General features: G+C 40.1%; 2 protein-coding genes across 6 annotated transcripts in view; both read right to left on the reverse strand.

The window, feature by feature from the left end:
- The window catches only part of LOC581149 (YLP motif-containing protein 1), a 29,021-nt gene extending 19,876 nt beyond the window's left edge, over positions 1 to 9,145 (reverse strand). For 2 of the 4 annotated variants that reach the window (XM_030999829.1, XM_030999828.1), the window contains exons 1-5: positions 8,579 to 9,145; positions 7,574 to 7,780; positions 2,643 to 6,458; positions 918 to 1,708; positions 329 to 438 (exon numbers count right to left, since the gene is read on the reverse strand). In XM_030999829.1, the coding sequence (XP_030855689.1) occupies positions 329 to 438; positions 918 to 1,708; positions 2,643 to 6,458; positions 7,574 to 7,780; positions 8,579 to 9,022 (5,368 nt within the window). In that variant the 5' untranslated portion in view covers positions 9,023 to 9,145. The remainder of the gene's footprint in view (positions 1 to 328; positions 439 to 917; positions 1,709 to 2,642; positions 6,459 to 7,573; positions 7,781 to 8,578) is intronic. The other 2 variants (XM_030999831.1, XM_030999830.1) reach the window with 2 other exon arrangements.
- Positions 9,146 to 11,040: 1,895 nt separating this feature from the next.
- On the reverse strand, positions 11,041 to 16,844 carry LOC115929668. 2 transcript variants are annotated; one of them, XM_030999413.1, is made up of 2 exons: positions 16,685 to 16,844; positions 11,041 to 13,850 (listed from the first exon to the last, which is right to left on the reverse strand). In XM_030999413.1, exons 1-2 carry the CDS (start codon positions 16,745 to 16,747, stop codon positions 12,684 to 12,686), a joined length of 1,230 nt encoding a protein of 409 aa, XP_030855273.1. In that variant the 5' UTR covers positions 16,748 to 16,844; the 3' UTR covers positions 11,041 to 12,683. The 2 variants fall into 2 exon arrangements, with proteins under 2 accessions (XP_030855273.1, XP_030855272.1); XM_030999412.1 differs by having other exon boundaries at positions 16,676 to 16,843.
- Positions 16,845 to 17,464: the final 620 nt, after the last annotated feature.

Here is a 17,464-nt window from a genome sequence, read left to right on the forward strand (position 1 = left end):
GGAGCAAGGGCTACTCTAACAACCCTTACTGCACGGGGGAAGAGGGGAGGGGCTGATCAGGGTGCTGGGTGGCATGCCAGCCCTCATTAGTTGATAATGCGATTACATCATGAATATAAAATATTTTGTTCCTTAGGTCTCCCAGCAAAAAGGATTAGCATCTCTGGGAATGTTAAACAGAAAATGCTGATAAAAACATTAATAAGCAGGCCTAGGGTCAGCCCATTTAATTAATAAAATGTGATTGGGGTCAATAGTATAGCATTGCTAAATGATAACACCATGCAAATCGTTGCGATACTCGGTCATTCTGAAGATGGACACTTACCTCTTGTCTCTATGTCATAAGCAGGCCTGGTGGACTCTGCATGCCCATAGTCAAAGACAATAGGTGCTGTTATTTCCGTCACCGGAGGGGAATGAGCCCTCTCCATAGATCTGTGGAGATGAATCAGTCAAATGAAAAAAAATATAAAATTGTAGCTGTTTTCTGCAATAATTAACAAATGTTAGTTATATACATGACGACAAAACTTACGACAGTCAAACCCGTCTATAGCGACTACCCACGGGAAACACAAAAAGTGGCCTTTGTAGACAGGTTCCATAAGTACATGATTCAATGAGAAGCCATTTTTAAGGGAAACAACAAATATGGCCTTTGTAGACAGGTGGTCACTAAAGCAGGTTTGACTGTAACGAAAATGGCAAAGATCATAAATGGTCAGCTACCTCCTTTTTTGACAATTGGCATAATTCATTTTTTAATGTTACATTCTCCAGAAAAGAAACCGTGTCAAGATTCTATTTAAATTTTTTCTTCAATTTTTTTTTACAAGTGAATGCTTATATAAAAACTAACATCAACAAAAAACCTATGGTCTGTGATTGGTGTGAAAGATGTATCTTCTCCTCACCTGTCTTGAGAGGAATCTCTATCAAAATCCCTACGAGGCTCCCTTTGAGCTGGCAATGGAAGATCCCTTGGTGAATCCCTTGGAAGGCTTCTTAACCGATCCCTCAAAGGATCTCTTTCATAGTCTCTACGTGGTGGAGGGTATCGCATTCTTGGCCTCTCAGCTTCCGGGTAATAGTTCTCCCTTCTTGGTCGCTGAGGAGATCTATCGTCCGGGTGTCGCCTATCGCTATGTGGAGAATCCCTTGGCTTTTCATCAGGATGGCGCACCAAGGTATCATAAATCAGCTCTCGCAACTTGTCAAAGGCTTCTGTACTTGGCTTCCCACCTCTCCTATCAGAATCTTTCTCATATTCTTTGTCAGGATACCTGTCCCTCCTGTCCTTTTCTCTGTATCTGTCATCTCTCCCATCTCTTCGATCTCTCTGATCTCTTTGATCTCTCTGATCTCTTCGATCTCTCTGATCTCTTCGATCCGGGGATCTATTGCCCTTGTCTCTGCTTGGGGATCGTGAATTTTTACTTTTAGAGGGGGACCTCCTTTTGCTCGGAGAGTATGAGTTTCTCTTACGGGGTGGAGAATCCCGCCTCCGTTTCCTGCGGTCCTGTGAGATCGATCTAGACCGAGATCTACGCTTTCTTTTGTCTGGAGAACGAGATCTCCTTCTTTCAGGAGATCTCCTAGACCTTCGATCAGGTGACCGATATGACCGTGGGGGGGATGGGAGTGTAGTGCGGAGTGTGTCATCCCGTCCCCTATCATCTCTATCGCTAGAATCCTTCCTATTCATCTATAGGTCAAACAGTGATTAAATAATAGACTGATCAAGGAACAAAATATTTCATTCAATATTTACATTTGCTCATATATTTTAGATTTAGAAACCCGAACTATGTTGATTGGTGGTCTAAATGGACATTAACAACTTCCTACATACACCTAGGAGCCACATATGAAAGATTCACCAAAAGAAAGGGGAAAAATCGTAAAATTTGAGACCTTGAGTACCAAAAGAAAGGGAAAAAATCGTAAAATTTGAGACAATGAGTAGCTGAATTGGCATATGGTAAGTAGTTGTTTTGTAAGAATTGTTCAACTTTAATTGCAGCAGCCCATTGCCTAAACGACTCTGGTTGCTTTTCCTTGTTAGGAATCGAGAAAAAGGCCTTCTCGAGTCCTTTCCCAGAGGCATTTTTTATGCCCAAATGCTTAGCAGTACACCATCTTCTTTGTGTTAAGTACACATATGCATATACAGCGGAAGAGTGCACATTGGGCAATTCCTAATGCAGTTACCCGCTGACACTTCACAACTAGACAGGGGTATATGCTTAGGACATGAAAATGGTGATTCCCTATGTGGTACATGAGCAGACGACTCGTGTCAATTTTTTGTGAGGAGACAATTTGACATATTGCAAGAATTTAGTGGTGTGATTCACTTATATCTGGCATGAAGCTTTTTTTAATTCGGCCTACTTGCAAAATTTGTGACAGTTTCTGGTTTTACAGCATGTATTATTATTAATGCATCAAAGCATTATTTTTCTGATTAATTGGTCACTTTGAACACGAGGCTTTTACAGAATGACCTTTTCAAACAAAAGGATTGCTTGTTCCTTTTCATAGAATCATACTGCTTTTCCGTTTGTAACCACTTCTTCCTTCCATTACAGAAGGTAATCAAAATCGCATCTGAATGTAAAATATAAATAGTTCATTACCTTTTTAGAGTGAGGCGCTTCTTCCTCTTCCTCATCATCTTCTGCTGCTTTCCTGTAGCTCCTAAGTGAGGTCTTTACATCTTTGTTGAATGCTGGAGGTGTTGTAGAGTTCTTCTTGAATAGCTCACCAATTGATGAAGGTATCATAGACTTGGTTGTAGAATCTGTGATCAATGGTAGGGTGCTACGCACAGTTACTCTCTTTGAAACCTCCTCAGAAGGTGAATTTTCTTTTTTAAACTCCTTAGCTTTTGCAGCCTCCTTTGCTGCTTTTTCATCAGTAGATGTCTCGTCCTTTTCAACTTTGACAGGATCATCAGAATCTTTATCAATTTTAGAATCCCCAAATTTGATGATTGTAGGCATGTTCATATTTCCCTTTTTCCCTTTTCCTTTTTTTTTATCCTCTGACTTTGATTCATCTTTTTTCTTTTCTTCTTTCTTGGCCTTTACCGATTCTAATGACTCATACCCAGCAAGTGGGCTTGGAGCTAATGTCTGTTTTGTTGAAACAAAGGAGCTGGCACCAAAAGAATCTTTCACCATACCTGTAATTGGTATGGATTGTCCAACTGAATAGGAATGTTGAGTCAAACCTTTGGATGGTGGGGGAAACAGTGGCTTGTTTTGCCCCTTTTCAAATTCACTTATATTGTCTTCCGGTGGTTGCGGCTGTTTACTTTTTGTGCTTGGCTGGCTTTCCTGTTCTGGTTCCATCCCTGGTGGAAATGTCTCATCCATCCCAGGAGGTGCAAGATCTCTGGGAAAAGCAAGGGGTTTACTAATAGGCTCCATACCAGGAGGCATTGGCTCTTCAAAGCTGCTATCTTGAATTGAAGATGAGTTTCCAAATCCTGCTGGACCTTGTGTTGAACCAAAAGGATAACGTGGAATTCCAGGGGGAAAGGTATCTACACCTGGTGGACCAATATCCAATTGCCTTTGATCAAATGGAGGGCGAGGCTTTCCAGCTCCCAAATAATGGCTATGCATACTAATTGCATCAATATCCACACCAGGAGGTCCAACATCGACACCAGGAGGTCCAACATCAACTCCAGGTGGACCAGGAGGACCCCTGGTCAAACTCATGGGCAATGTCCCCATAACTGGAGGTGAGTTGTCCATCCCTGGAGGTTTAATGTAATTAGATGGAGGTCCTCTGTCCGTTCCTGGAGGACCCATATCCATAACTGGAGGGGCTATGTCTATTCCCGGGGGTCCCTTGTCCATGCCACTAGGTCTCATCTCCACACCAGGTGGACCCGTATCCATTCCTGGTGGACCTGTCTTCAGTGCAGCAAGAATGCTCCCTAAACCTAGTTGACTTTTAGTACGACCTGGGGCGTTTATTTCTATTCCTGGTGGGCCACTGTCTATTCCTGGTGGGCCACCGTCTATTCCTGGTGGGCCTCTATCCATTCCTGGTGGGGCTGCCCTCAACCCAGCAAGAACGTTCCCTAAAGCTAGTTGACTTCTATCGGTTCTCAATGCACCACTGTCTACTCCTGGTGGGCCACTGTCTGCTCCTGGAGGGCCACTGTCAATTCCTGGTGGGCCTCTGTCAATCATTCTATGATCATTATCCATACCTGATGAATCTTTAAGTCCTGCAAGAATTCCCCCGATCCCTAGTTGAACTTTATTAGTTCTTGGTGCATCTCCCTCATTTCTTGATGAGCCTCTATCCATTTCTGATTGGCCTCTATTCCTTCCTGCTGTACCTCTATCCATTCCAGGAGGGCCTTTATCTATGCCTGGATGTCCACTCTCCATTCCAGGAGGGCCTTTATCCATGCCTGGATGTCCTCTATCCAGTCCAGGTGGGCCTCTCTCCATTCCGGGAGGGCCTCTATCCATTCCAGGAGGGCCTTTATCCATGCCTGGATGTCCTCTATCCATTCCGGGAGGGCCTCCATCCATTCCGGGAGGGCCTCTATTCATTCCAGGAGGGCCTTTATCCATGCCTGGTTGTCCTCTATCCAGTCTGGGAGGGCCTCCATCCATTCCAGGAGGGCCTCTATCCATTCCGGGTAGTCTTTTGTCTGTTCCAGGAGGAACTCTCTCCATTCCTTGCTGTCCTCTATCCATTCCAGGAGGACCTCTATCCATTCCTGTTTGTCCTCTATCCATTCCAGGATAACCTCTATCCATTCCTTGCTGTCCTCTATCCATTCGTTGCTGTCCTCTATCCATTCCAGGAGGACCTCTATCCATTCCTGGTTGTCCTCTATCCATTCCTGGTTGTCCTCTATCCATTCCTGGTTGACCTCTATCCATTCCTTGCTGTCCTCTATCCATTCCAGGAGGACCTCTATCCAAGCTTGGTTGTCCTCTATCCATTCCGGTTGGTCCCCTATCCATCCCAGGGGGACCTCTATCCATTCCAGGAGTGCCTCTATCCATTCCTGGTTGTCCTCTATTCATTCCAAGAGGGCCTCCGTCAATTCCTGGTTGTCCTCTATCCATTCCAAGAGGGCCTCTGTCCATTTCTGGTTGTCCTCTATCCATTCCAAGAGGGCCTCTGTCCATTCCTGGTTGTCCTCTATCCATTCCTGGTTGTCCTCTATCCATTCCAAGAGGGCCTCCGTCCATGCCTGGTCTTCTTCTATCCATTCCGGGAGGGCATCTATCCATTCCTTGTTGTCCTCTATCCATTCCTGGTGGGACCCTTTCCCTCCCTTGAAGACTTTCTCTTGGGCCTCTGTCTATTCCTGATAGACCTCTATTGAATTCTTGTGAGTGTCTCTCCATACCTTGAGGACCTCTATCCATTCCCATTGGGTGTCTTCCCATCCCAGCAGAATCTCTGTTCATTCCTTGTGGACCCCTCTCTATGTCTACAGGTCCTCTTGATGCTTTGGCATTTAAAGCTTGCTGTTTATCCTGATCGGCTATGTTGCTTCCCCTTGGGGTTGGTTGAAATTTTGCAGAAACATTGCCTAGTTCAGATTCCATCTGTTTCATGAATTCTTCCATATCTTTGGTCATGTCTTCGGGTTTCAGTCCTTCAGGTAATGGAAAGTCGGGTCCCATTAAACCACCTGGCATCGGAAAATCAGGGAAGGAAAATGGAAACTCATCAGATTTAAAACCACCTGAAAACATTGCATCTAGTTTATTCATATCAGGGAAGGAGAAATTGTCCATATCTCCTGGAAATGGAAAATCATCAGGAAATGGGAAAGGAAAGCTGTCTTTGCCAGGCATCTGTCCTTTTGGGCCTGGAAGTCCAGCTCCAGAGTTTGACCTGCTTCCACTCTCCATTCTTGGCCCTTGCCCAGGTCCTTGAGGCAATGCAGGGGTAACTCTAGGATTTGTTCCTGAGGGACCTGGTCCCATTCCACTCCCAGTTGGCATTGGTCCTACTCCAAGTCCTCTGGGTCCTGCTCCCATCCCAGAACCACTTGGAACTGTGGCTACACTCTGACTGCTTGGTATAGAACCAATTGATGACCCTTGTCCCATTCCAGCACCACTAGATGGAACCATTCCATGCCCACCTGATGGCATTGCTACATTTGCACCTTGTGTGGTAACTGTTCCTACACCACTGCCGACAGAAGCAGGTGTCTGGGTTGTTGAAGCATTTTTAGAGGAGTTCTTCTGAAGGGATGTCTCTTTTATTTTGATTTGCATGTCCAAAGAATTCACCATGCTCTCCATCTGTGTTTGCCATGTTTTCCATTGATTTTGATATTGATCAAACTGGTCCTTGTTTGGATGTTTCTTATGCTGTTCTACCCAATTATCAAACTGATTTTTCCAGTCTGTGAGCTGCTTTTCACAGGTAGCCTTCTTTTCCTGCAAGTCTTTCTGCAAGAGTAAACAACACAATAGAAAGAACACATAGTTCATTACACATACATCTTTATATACATGTCCATGTAAATCATAATGCTCTGGACATAAGGGGTCAAATGTAAAGGGAATTTGTACTTGAACATGTTCTACACCTTGGCCCAGTATTACACAGAATTGATATTAATTGCAACTTATTTGCAATTGATATCAATTGCAACTAAGTCCATGTATATGAGATAAGAGATTGCAAACTTGTGATTGATTGGACTCTTTATAAGACGATGTGGTACACCAGGGCCCCATCTTATAAAGAGTTGATATTAATCGTAACTACAGGTATGTACATGAGAGATTTATAAGGAGATTGCAAATTTGTGATTGATTGGAGGACTTGCAATTGATTTGGATCAATCGTAACTCTTTATAAGACGGGCCCAGGTGTTAACACCAATAATAATGGCTGATAATCTGATATCAATATTTTCTTTTACTATGTAACAAAAATTTAACAGAAATATTACAAGCGGTATTTTTTTCATACTTTCTAGTTTCTAAGCATACTCTTGACAAGGCACACATAACAGTAAAAAGTAAAAAGGTATTCATCACAACCGCATCATAGTGACATGACTAATTTGACATTTTCATTAATGACTGATCTCAACTTGCTGTCTTTCAAAGTTTGATTTTTTTTTCTGGTTCTCCTGCTGCAGTTTATCTTGAACAATTATCAATGTCAAATTCCCCTTTTAAATTTCCTGTCAAAATGTTTTACATCAACAACCTGTAAATTCTTATTTATTGCTGGAAAGGCAATCCTGTAATTGAACCATAGAAGTGCATATGGCCAAGCCAAAAGATAATGAATGAATGAATGAGTAAATAAAGTTGCCTGAAATTCAGGAATAATGGTAAAATAGTATAATCCTTAAAATTTTCCTCTGAAGCTGGCTGCCTGACAAATGGAGCAATTTTTCCAACTTTGCTGGTAGATCGGATCTGAAAGTGTCTTGCAGCCAGTCTTGTATTTTGTGGTGTGACCAATAAAACTAATAACGTTGTACAGAACATATTTAACTATTATACAAAGCAGGTGAAGCAACCATGTCTTTGATGGTAAAACATACCAATTTAACATCCATCAAGGTAGTCTCTTGACTTTGGTACCATTGTTGATACTGTTGCTGATATGATTGCATCTGTTGCTGGTAGCTCTGCCACTGGTCTTGAGCAGCTGCCTGTTTTTGTACAGTTTCTTCCTCCTTTCGAACCGGGGCCGTTGCCTGCCAATGTAAGGCCTGATCCTGAAGCCCTCTCAACTTCACATCTTCATTCTAAAATTCAAATTCAATAAGGTTTTATCATGTCATTATCATCTTTATTAGATTTATATATTTTTCAAAAACTAGGTTAAACTAGAAATGATATTGATAGAGTAAAAGAAGAAAGAAGGACCAATTTTCTTATCATTTTTTAAAGTATTTTTCCTAAAAATGAAGACTTATAATATACACTTTTTCACTGGATTCACGGTAAACTGCTGCACAATACAATTGCATAACGTACCGACGGTGGGGTGCGGGCGCGCGCCTGAAGTTAGCGACTGTAATCTTAGATCCTCATTAAATAAGTTAATCTAATTAAGCAATTCACCATTATGGTCACTAACTTCACACGCGTACACCCGCACCTTAACGTCAGTGAGGTATGCAATTGTTATTGTATTGTGAAGCAGTTTGCGGTGAATCCTGTGAGAAAGTGTATATTAATACAAGTGTTGTTTTTTTAGGAAAAACTTGACACGAAACAGGTAAGAAACATAACATTAGGCCTAACAACTTTTATTCAGTTTTAAATCAAGTTCATTAATTTATTTGATCGATTGATGAAGATTTTTGTTATGTTTCAGTACTGTACTCTGTAGGGTATCTCCACGCCGGAGTTACAGGTCAAAGTATGGATATGATACTGAATTAGATCTAGCGCCTTTTCTTATATTTCCCGAAGTCTAAACACTTGGTCGACGTAAAGTTAAATTTAACTAGACTAGTAACTAGATCTAGACCTCTAGTCCAGTAACTTTACAACTCAAAATAAAAATCTAAAATGTAAATTTAAAATTTTGAACTGACCTGAGGCGGTTGTGGGACTGCAGTATCTGCGGCTTGCGCTTGATTGACTAACACCCGAACAGGCTCTGGGATGGGCATACCCATTCTTGGCCTTGGGCCACCTGGACCAGGACCATGCATCATCGACATCGTCATCGGTGGAGGTGGTCTTCTTGGTCCTGGTCCACCTGGTCCCATCATATTCATACCTGGTCCATGCCAATGCCCCGGGCCCGACATGGGTCCGCGAGGGTTCATGCTGTCCATCCTCATTCCCATGTGGTGCGAGCCAGGCCCCGGTCCTGGCGGGCCACTCATATGCATGGGTCGTCCACCTGCCCCTGGACCTGATCCTGGTCCGTAAAATGGAGGACGATTCGGCATTCCATTTCCTGGCATCATCGGAGGCCTTTCGCCCGGACCTCCAGGCCCGGGCCCACCTGGCCTGTTCCAGTTGTTGAACATCAGAGTGAAAATATGAAGAGTACTGGTACTCGAGCCTTTTCTTTATCGTTTACAACAAGTCGAGCATGTTTTTATCGAAATTTTCTTTGATGCGAAATATTTCTGTTGCCTTCAGAATTCAGAATAGACTACGTCGCGTTGCAATTTGCATTGGCGCTGCGCTGCATGCACGAGCGATCCGTGAGCGTATTCATCAGAATAGGCATAGACAATGCATTCACGATACACATGCATACTACTTGTACACGCAAAACGCCAATTTTATTTTTTCGCTGTAGTGGATACAGCTGTGTGATTGAGTTACTCGAGTAGACGCAGCGAAATTAAATTTTTATTATCTTATTATTTTGACAAGCGCCATCTTCGGTCAAAGTATCCCTTCATTTTTAAAATTTTAAATATGTTTAAATATGTTTTAAATATGTTTTAAATATGTTTGACCCCAGTCTTGCTCTAAAAGTCTTTACATGGATACACTGATTTTGATCACTTGACCATCTCCACATAATTTTCCTTTCTTAGCTGATGCAGTTCACACACAAACGCACATAGTTTGCAAGAATCTTTAGTCAATTTGAAGGAGGCAGACTTAATCGGAAGAAGAAGAAGAAGATGCCCATTTTATAATATCTACCTACCTGAACCTTGGCAGCGCGCGTTGGTGGGGGGGGGGGGGGCATTAGAGCCAATCATGCAACATAGAAGTAATTTTTCTAGACAGTTACATGCATTTGGGTGGTGTGGACAAAAGGTAGGGGGTGTCAGATCCATTCCTGTATTTTCTATCTCTTCTTAGTTTTTAAATACAGTACAAAGGCGCGATAACTTAGTTGGTGGAGCAGTGGTCTCGGACCCGGGTTCGAAACCAAGGTGATGCGCTAGAGCCCTTTAGTAAGGCATAAATCCTCATCACCAGGTCTTTCGGAGAGGACCTAAAGCCGTCAGTCCTCACTAACAAGCATTAATGCTTTCTTAGCAATAATAAATAATCACCACCACCACTACATAATCATTTTAAAATGGGTGTTATATATAAGCATCAGTTGTATTTAATAAATTAGTCGGCCTAATTATATAGAGCAAATATATTCAACTAGAGGGATTTTTAATACAGAGCTAGTACTTGGTATATTTACCTAGAGAAACAACATTGGTAGCTCATATCACCCCCCCCCCCCCCCCCACACCCGGCCCCCTCCATCTCGTACAGTACGTTCAATGTGTCCGAAAAATGAATGAAGAAATAAAGTAAAGGACGTTTTCTCCTTTACAACATTGAATGATGACCATTTTTGGCTTTTTCCACCACAGTTTTTGTTTTAACTGTTCTTATAGGGCATACCCTGAGTAACAAATGTTGATCTTGTATAGTATACTATTGTTTATGTTATATATCGTCCAAAAAAAGAAAGGTCATAACTCATAAAGTGTACCGGTATACTGTGAGAACAATCAGAATCTCTATTATTAAATCCAACATTACATGTACTTCTTGCTCTTCCACAAGCATCTCCCCCTAATCTCTCTCTCTCTCCCCCTCTTTCTTCTTTTTCAACACCCTATTTTCTCATTCAGTTTATTCACACTCTTTGATGTTGTCTCTCTTCATCTTTAATTTGAAAATTAAAACAGAATAACAGATTTCCTTTTTATTTATAATAGGTTGAAGACAAATTTTGAGAATTGTATTGTTTTGTGCCTATTGTCTTCTCCAAATTATCTGAAAAAGAAGTGCAAAATCTGCCAAACACTCGTTATTGGTCCTGAAAAATCATACTCAATGTTAATGTGGACATTTCAAACTACCAATGGCAGGTCTAATGTTTTGGACTGAATTAAAGTCCTGATGTCATCTACTGTAGAATGATTTACTATTTACAAGCAAAGTTTTGGATAAGTTCAAATGATTAGAAAGAGATGTCATAACAAACTTTACATCACTGTATTCCATCATTCTCTCATAAAACTCATCATGCATTTAAACAGTACAAAGTTATTGAATAATAGGCAGACAGAAATCACAGAACTAGAATTGATGTTTTTATTTTCTGTATCATCTGCTTATGTACATAAATGGCTTTAATTTCTCACTAATTACTGATATGTGTACATGTATTTTAACAAAGTGTCATATAATTTACTAAATTATACAAACTTTACAACTTGAAACATTCACAATTTTGCATGTAATTATATATGCAAACTTCAGCTTAGTATGAGTTTCATTTTGTTTAAGTTCCCATTGATAAAGTGTCAAATCTAATTTCACACATCTAGCACAAACATATATTCTAATGTCCACCACACACTTCATGAAACTTTTGCAATCTGATTTTCTAAGAAATTGCAGTTGCATTGGTTATGGAAATTTAAAAACAATCTTTCTGATTTTCCCAATAATGATAGAAAATCAACTATCAATTATTTTTGGGAGGCCAAATTGGCTTAAAATTGTAGTCAATCGCACAACTGCAATGATGGTTCTGAGCCAATATGAGTTTTGCTTCCATATTATGTACATGTAATTATTCATAGTCGTAGTCGGGTCGTAGTCGGGTCATAGTCAGGTCATTACATGAGGGCTTAGGAGTTAGGGGGAGCTAGGGAAGTCCATCATAATATCAAATTGGTTTGAGTATACATACATGTATTTCCAAAAGTTGAACAAATTGTGGCTAGAAATGAAAGCTTCAGAAAAAACAAAGGAACTGGGTAACTTTTAAATAGTATTTGATCTAACATAATTTGCAACTCTATAATCTTCCTTCCAAGCAACCCTCTAATTGTTCTGTACTGAAAAGTGGGAACCATGCAAAATACTATTTTTTGTGGTTGATTGAAAAAAATGAATAGATCTGATTCATAGAGTGATGTTAAAAATAAATGTCAAGGCACAGGCATGAGAAAATATTGAAAATGATAGGCAGCACATGGGGAAAAACAATTTTACCTTAGTAAAAGAAGATACATTCATAACAATTGTCAGAAAATATTAAATACAAATACATGTAGCTACCTCATGTCTTTTCAAATTGATGACTGTGGTACTTGCAGCAGTTACTGTGACACCTCCCTGCTTTGACATTAGTTCACAATCTCCATGCATGACAGTTTTTTTTTTATTTCCAAAGGTGCAGCACAATGTGTTAACCCTACATGTACATGTACCTGGAAGTGAAGCTGAATTTTATAAGAAAACTGGCTTGACGTAATTTCCAAGCTGTTGATTACGTGATGTAGGACATACATGTAGATTTGAATGGACCAGCAAAATATAAACAAACAATAAATGTGATAAAGAAAACAAAAATCACAATTTTATTGAAAACAAAGCACTACATTATCTACAAGTACATCTTCAACACATTCCAACAAATAGGATCGTGTTAGTATAGTGCTAATATACAAATGTCCAAGTCATCACAATGACTTCCTCGATTTCTTTATTTTCTGTCAATACCAGGCCTCAGGGCTAATACATTTAATTTTAGGACAACAAGTTTGTTTCCCCATAACCAAATGTATACTACAAACAATGTGAAATCAATCGATAGGAAACTTAAGATTAAGAATCAAGTTCATACAGTCCCTCTTTAAAGTGTTGAAACAGACAAGCAGTGTTTTTTTCCAGAAAAAAGAAAGAAAACCTTGTCATCATTAACTACACAATCCCATCAACATAAACATCATCTTTGAAGATATTCATTATTTCCTGCAGATTTTCATGAATTTGGGAAAGATCAGTTCTCTTTACTTGTCCACTGCAAAGTAAGACCTTGACCTTATTGAATGTATCATACACATTGTTCATGTACTCCTCCGGGTTGATAGTTACTGGATTTATCAGTTGAGTTGTTGCATGTACTGGACTCTTCCTCTGTTTGGATTTTTTTGGCTTCATTTTAGGCGTAGAAAGGATAGGTTCAGGTATGAGGACTTGTGCATCAGGGACATTGCTTGGTTCTTCAGGTAGATCTACGACTACAACTTCCATCTCCTCCTGTACCTCGCCATCAAACACAACAAATTCTTCACCCATATTCATGTGTTTGAATTCTTGTACCCCTGTAACTCCTGTTGCTGCCTCTGTCGTTCTCCTTTCCTCTTCTGTCGTTCCACTAATTTTCTTAGGGATCACTTTCTTCAGGACTCCTTTCTTGATCATCATTCGCTGGATCACTGACACATGAGACTTGGTAACATTCTGCAGGCGATTGTATACCCCTATCGCTATTGCAAGCTCAGACTTGTGTTTTTTCTGAAGTTCCCGGATGATCTCCTCAGGACTGAGACCAGCTTTCAACCTCTCCTTGATCTCATGACGCAAGGACTCTGGCATGGGAAGATGTTGTGACCCAGAGAATGACAGAGGGTGGGAGTGAGCCCTGTAATGAGTGACCTGTATAGAGCCATCTTCATTAGACTCCTTCAAGAGCAATCGAGCAGGACAGTACTTCTCCTTCTTACCGCCTGAAATCTTTTTTAATCCAACTCTTCTTGAGAGAGCACAAAGATAATGTCTATGAGTAGAATTTACCATTTTAATGTCACCTCTTGTCTTAGTGTAGCAAACAAAGTTCTGAACTTCTTCTCTAAGTTTCCATGTATAAAACTCCTCCAAATTCACAAACTTCAAAATCTCTTTATCTGGCACTTTAGAATGCAAAAATTCTTCATGCGCATTCAATTTGCGTTTGCTGGTACACTGGAAACTGCAGCCTTCAACTTTGCAGATTTCCATCTTCTTGTGGATGTTTTTTTGATGTCGAAACCGGTTGCATGAATATGAAAACATCTTTCCACATGTTGGACAGGCATACTTCTTCACCTAAAAATGGAAACACACACAGAGAGAAGGAATTATATCTACATATACTGGTATCTATCAACACTGCATAAATCAATTTCCCCCCTTTTTTTGTACATGTTTGAGATATCTGCCCACCAAAAAAAAACATCTGTTTTGTTCTGAACCTACTGGAAAATGATTTTGTTTTTCCTCCAGCAATTTTAAGTAATTCATAGATTATTCGATTTTGCACCATTTCAAAGACTTTGGGTGTTCTTAATTTGTTCAGGTCTGTAAGTAATATCTTAGAATAATTCGAAAATTAATAACATATTTCAATGTTTCAACTAGTTTATGTTGGGAAATATCATTTTTACCATTAGGCCAAATAAAAAAAAAAAACATGTTTAGTGTCCTGTTTTTTCGAAAAATAGGAAGGAGGAGGCCCTTTTTTTTTCAAAAAATGGCCGCTCCGTACATTTCCCCTGACATTCGGGCTATTTTTCAAGATGGCGACCGACATTTTTTTATTTTTTTTTTTAATCAGAAATAGATCCATTTTAGCAGTGTTTTTCATGTTTTTTTTCTTTAAAAAAAAATGTCAAAAAAAAAAAAAAGAGGCGGCGGCCCCCAAAAAGGAAGCAGGCGGGACGCTAAACATGTATATTGTTTTACATGGCCTTACGTAAAGGGATCGTTTAACAATGATAAATCGGCGATGCACGGCCCTACATGTTATCAGTGTCTGCGATATGGTGTTATATTGAAGCCCTAGAAAAATTGTGCTTCAAAATGATCAAGTGCCTCAAAAAAAAAAAAAAAACGTTTGAGCGACCAGTTTTTTCATACTCGTTGAGTCGTTTTCCCCAACAAATGAAAACCGTTTGGCAAACGCAAAATTTGATTTTGATTTTCAATCATAAATATCTTGATAATCAGACAGGCGATCAGCTTGTAAAGTTAATGGGGTTCCTGACTGACCTAAATGTTTACAATTATCATTGCAGCATGAGCTAAATCAAGGATTTTTTAAAAGGATCTAAGACAAAGTTACCGGATCCCTTTAACATATTACTGGTAAGTGCAATAAAAATGGAAGTTTTGTTAGTGTACAGCAAGTGATGTACCCATAGTTAACCGCATGCTCTGTAGATACACGTAGACGGTATACATTACAGAGTAGGCGGGTACATGTAGATCTGTCGAATGAGCTGGACCATACATGTACTTTTCTAAGAATTTCACATTTTTGCACCATACTAGACATGAAGCTATTTGTTACTCTACTCTTGTACTTTATAGTATTGAAAAGTCAAATTTCACACTTTCTTTTCTTTCCAATCATGTTTGTTCCTTAGTTATGCTTAGCCTTACCCTTAGCCATAGCCTATATGTATGTAGGTCTAGTACTGTCCAGGGGCGTAGACAACGGGGGGGGGGGGGGGGGGGGGATGGCATGTACAATCATCCCCCCCAGGTTTTGGGGAATGATATTTGCTTACTTAGTAAGTCATAATGATGATAATAATAGTAATAATGATAATGATAACGATTATAATATTAATAATAATAATAATTATGATGATGATAATAATATTCCTATTCATTATCGTAATTGTGCCGCATTCACACGGTGAAAGCCAATTCAGACGGTAAAAAAAAGAAAATCTTACAAGTATTTTGTGGTTATCTTGTGGTTTGGAAACCACAAGATAACCACAAGATTAAACAGGCGCGGATCTACGGGGGGGGGGGGGGTTTTAGGGGGTTTAAAACCCCCCCCCCCCTCCCTTTGGGCGGCCCAAAAAACAAACCAAAAAAAAAGGGGAAAAAAAGGAAAAAAAAGAAAAAAAAGAAAAAAAAAAAAAAAAAAGAAAGAAAGAAAAAAGAACGCACGCTGGAGAGAAACCCTTTCAAGTGCAAATATTGTGAGAAGATATTCAACTCATCTGGTAACTTAACCAAACACATGATAACTCTGGATATAACTGTGTATTTAACTGTTACTTGATTTAAAAAGACGTTATCATGCACTGCTTTTTATGGTCTCCATTGTGTTAATAGATGCCAGGAAAACATCACTTACGGGGTTCAAATAAACACCCCAAAAAAAATCGGCTCGCCGCTTTGCGGCTCGTGGACGATGCTCCGCATCGTCATTACTGGTCAACCCCCCCCCCCTTAGCAAAAAGCTAGATCCGCCCCTGAGTCATCCCCCCCAGGTGTACGAACCTGTCTACGCCACTGGTACTGTCAGTCCAGAAACTAAGTATGCATATTTGCTGCGCTGCTACCGTGCATGCGTACCGTTACCTTCTCTTCGCCATTTTGAATCGACGCTGCAACATGCAAGAATCGTCGGGGTAGGACTCAGAATCACCCCCTTTAACCCATCGAAGACTTCTTCAAATTATAATTTCAAGTGGTCAGATTGATGCCCAGAGGAGTTGTGCAACCTATGAAGTCAAAATTGTAAGTAGAGGTCTACTCCCTTTGCAGATTTGAAGATAATATCGCTTAATCGGCAGTTTTAACAACCCCACGGTTTACTTGCTGAAGCACCGACGCCTGCGGCGCAGCGCCAGTTAATTGTTTGAGGTTAATTTGAAGGCTAACGCCAAAGCTCATGCCAGAGGCAGAGCTCAGCTCCAGGCCTTTATATCACGTCTACGTCTCGCGTCTGGCAATGGGTTGCGTAATTTACAAAGCCGATGCCAATGCACTGCACAACGACGCGACGTAGCCCCGGCCTGTGGGCAGCCGACAGGGCAGCGGTGGCGCGGCGGCAGATCAGACGGCACAAAAAAGCAAAGTAGACCCTTTGCCTTCACTTGCATGGCATGGGTGGTATGCCTATACTGCACCTTTTTCACCTCTTCTGGTCTTTCCGTAATAGGTTCTTCGATTTCAGGTCCCAGTCCTTCTACGTCAATCATTTTGAGGATATTTCTGTGAAATTGGCTCAAATCTATTTCTCTCGAAGGCTACATACACTGCATGCACTGTACGCAATCACGCAACGGGTCAAAGTCATCAGACAGATCTGGAATTATATGTGCTTGCCAATTTAAAAGCTGAAGTTCTATTCAAATCTTGATCGTTTAATTATTGATCCATTCATTCATATTATATTCACTTATTTATTTGTTGGTTAATTAATTAATTTATTTATTTTATATGTTCGTTTATGCAATCACATTGATATTAGTATATTAATTTATTTGTTATTTTATTTAATTACTTATTATTTTCAGCACTTAGGGCCTATATAATTTTTTACAGCATGCAGGACTGGAAATTGACATTTTTTCTTTAGGAATATATTTGATAGAGATCACTTTTAACTCTATTCAAAAGAACTAGAAAAGAAGAAGAAGAAGAAGTTAGAAGAAGAGGAAGAAGTAGAAGAAGAATATAGAAGAAGAAGAAGAAGAAGAAGAAGAAGAAGAAGAAGAAGAAGAAGAAGAAGAAGAAGAAGAAGAAGAAGAAGAAGAAGAAGAAGAAGAAGAAGAAGAAGAAGATCGAAGAAGAAGAAGAAGAAGAAGAAGAAGAAGAAGAAGAAGAAGAAGAAGAAGAAGAAGAAGAAGAAGAAGAAGAAGAAGAAGAAAAAGAAGAAGAAGAAGGAGAAGGAGAAGAAGAAGAAGAAGAAGAAG

Source organism: Strongylocentrotus purpuratus, unplaced genomic scaffold (genome assembly GCF_000002235.5).
Source record: "Strongylocentrotus purpuratus isolate Spur 01 unplaced genomic scaffold, Spur_5.0 spur5_scaffold_5, whole genome shotgun sequence".
Classification (NCBI taxonomy): domain Eukaryota; kingdom Metazoa; phylum Echinodermata; class Echinoidea; order Camarodonta; family Strongylocentrotidae; genus Strongylocentrotus; species Strongylocentrotus purpuratus.

Excerpts from the sequence above, each read along its gene's own strand:
- LOC115929668 (XM_030999412.1), bottom strand. The coding sequence starts at position 16,747 with ATGATTGACGTAGAAGGACTGGGACCTGAAATCGAAGAACCTATTACG. Across the intron at positions 13,851-16,675 it reads GACCAGAAGAGGTGAAAAAG|GTGAAGAAGTATGCCTGTCC; the intron begins GTGCAGTATAGG and ends TTCCATTTTTAG.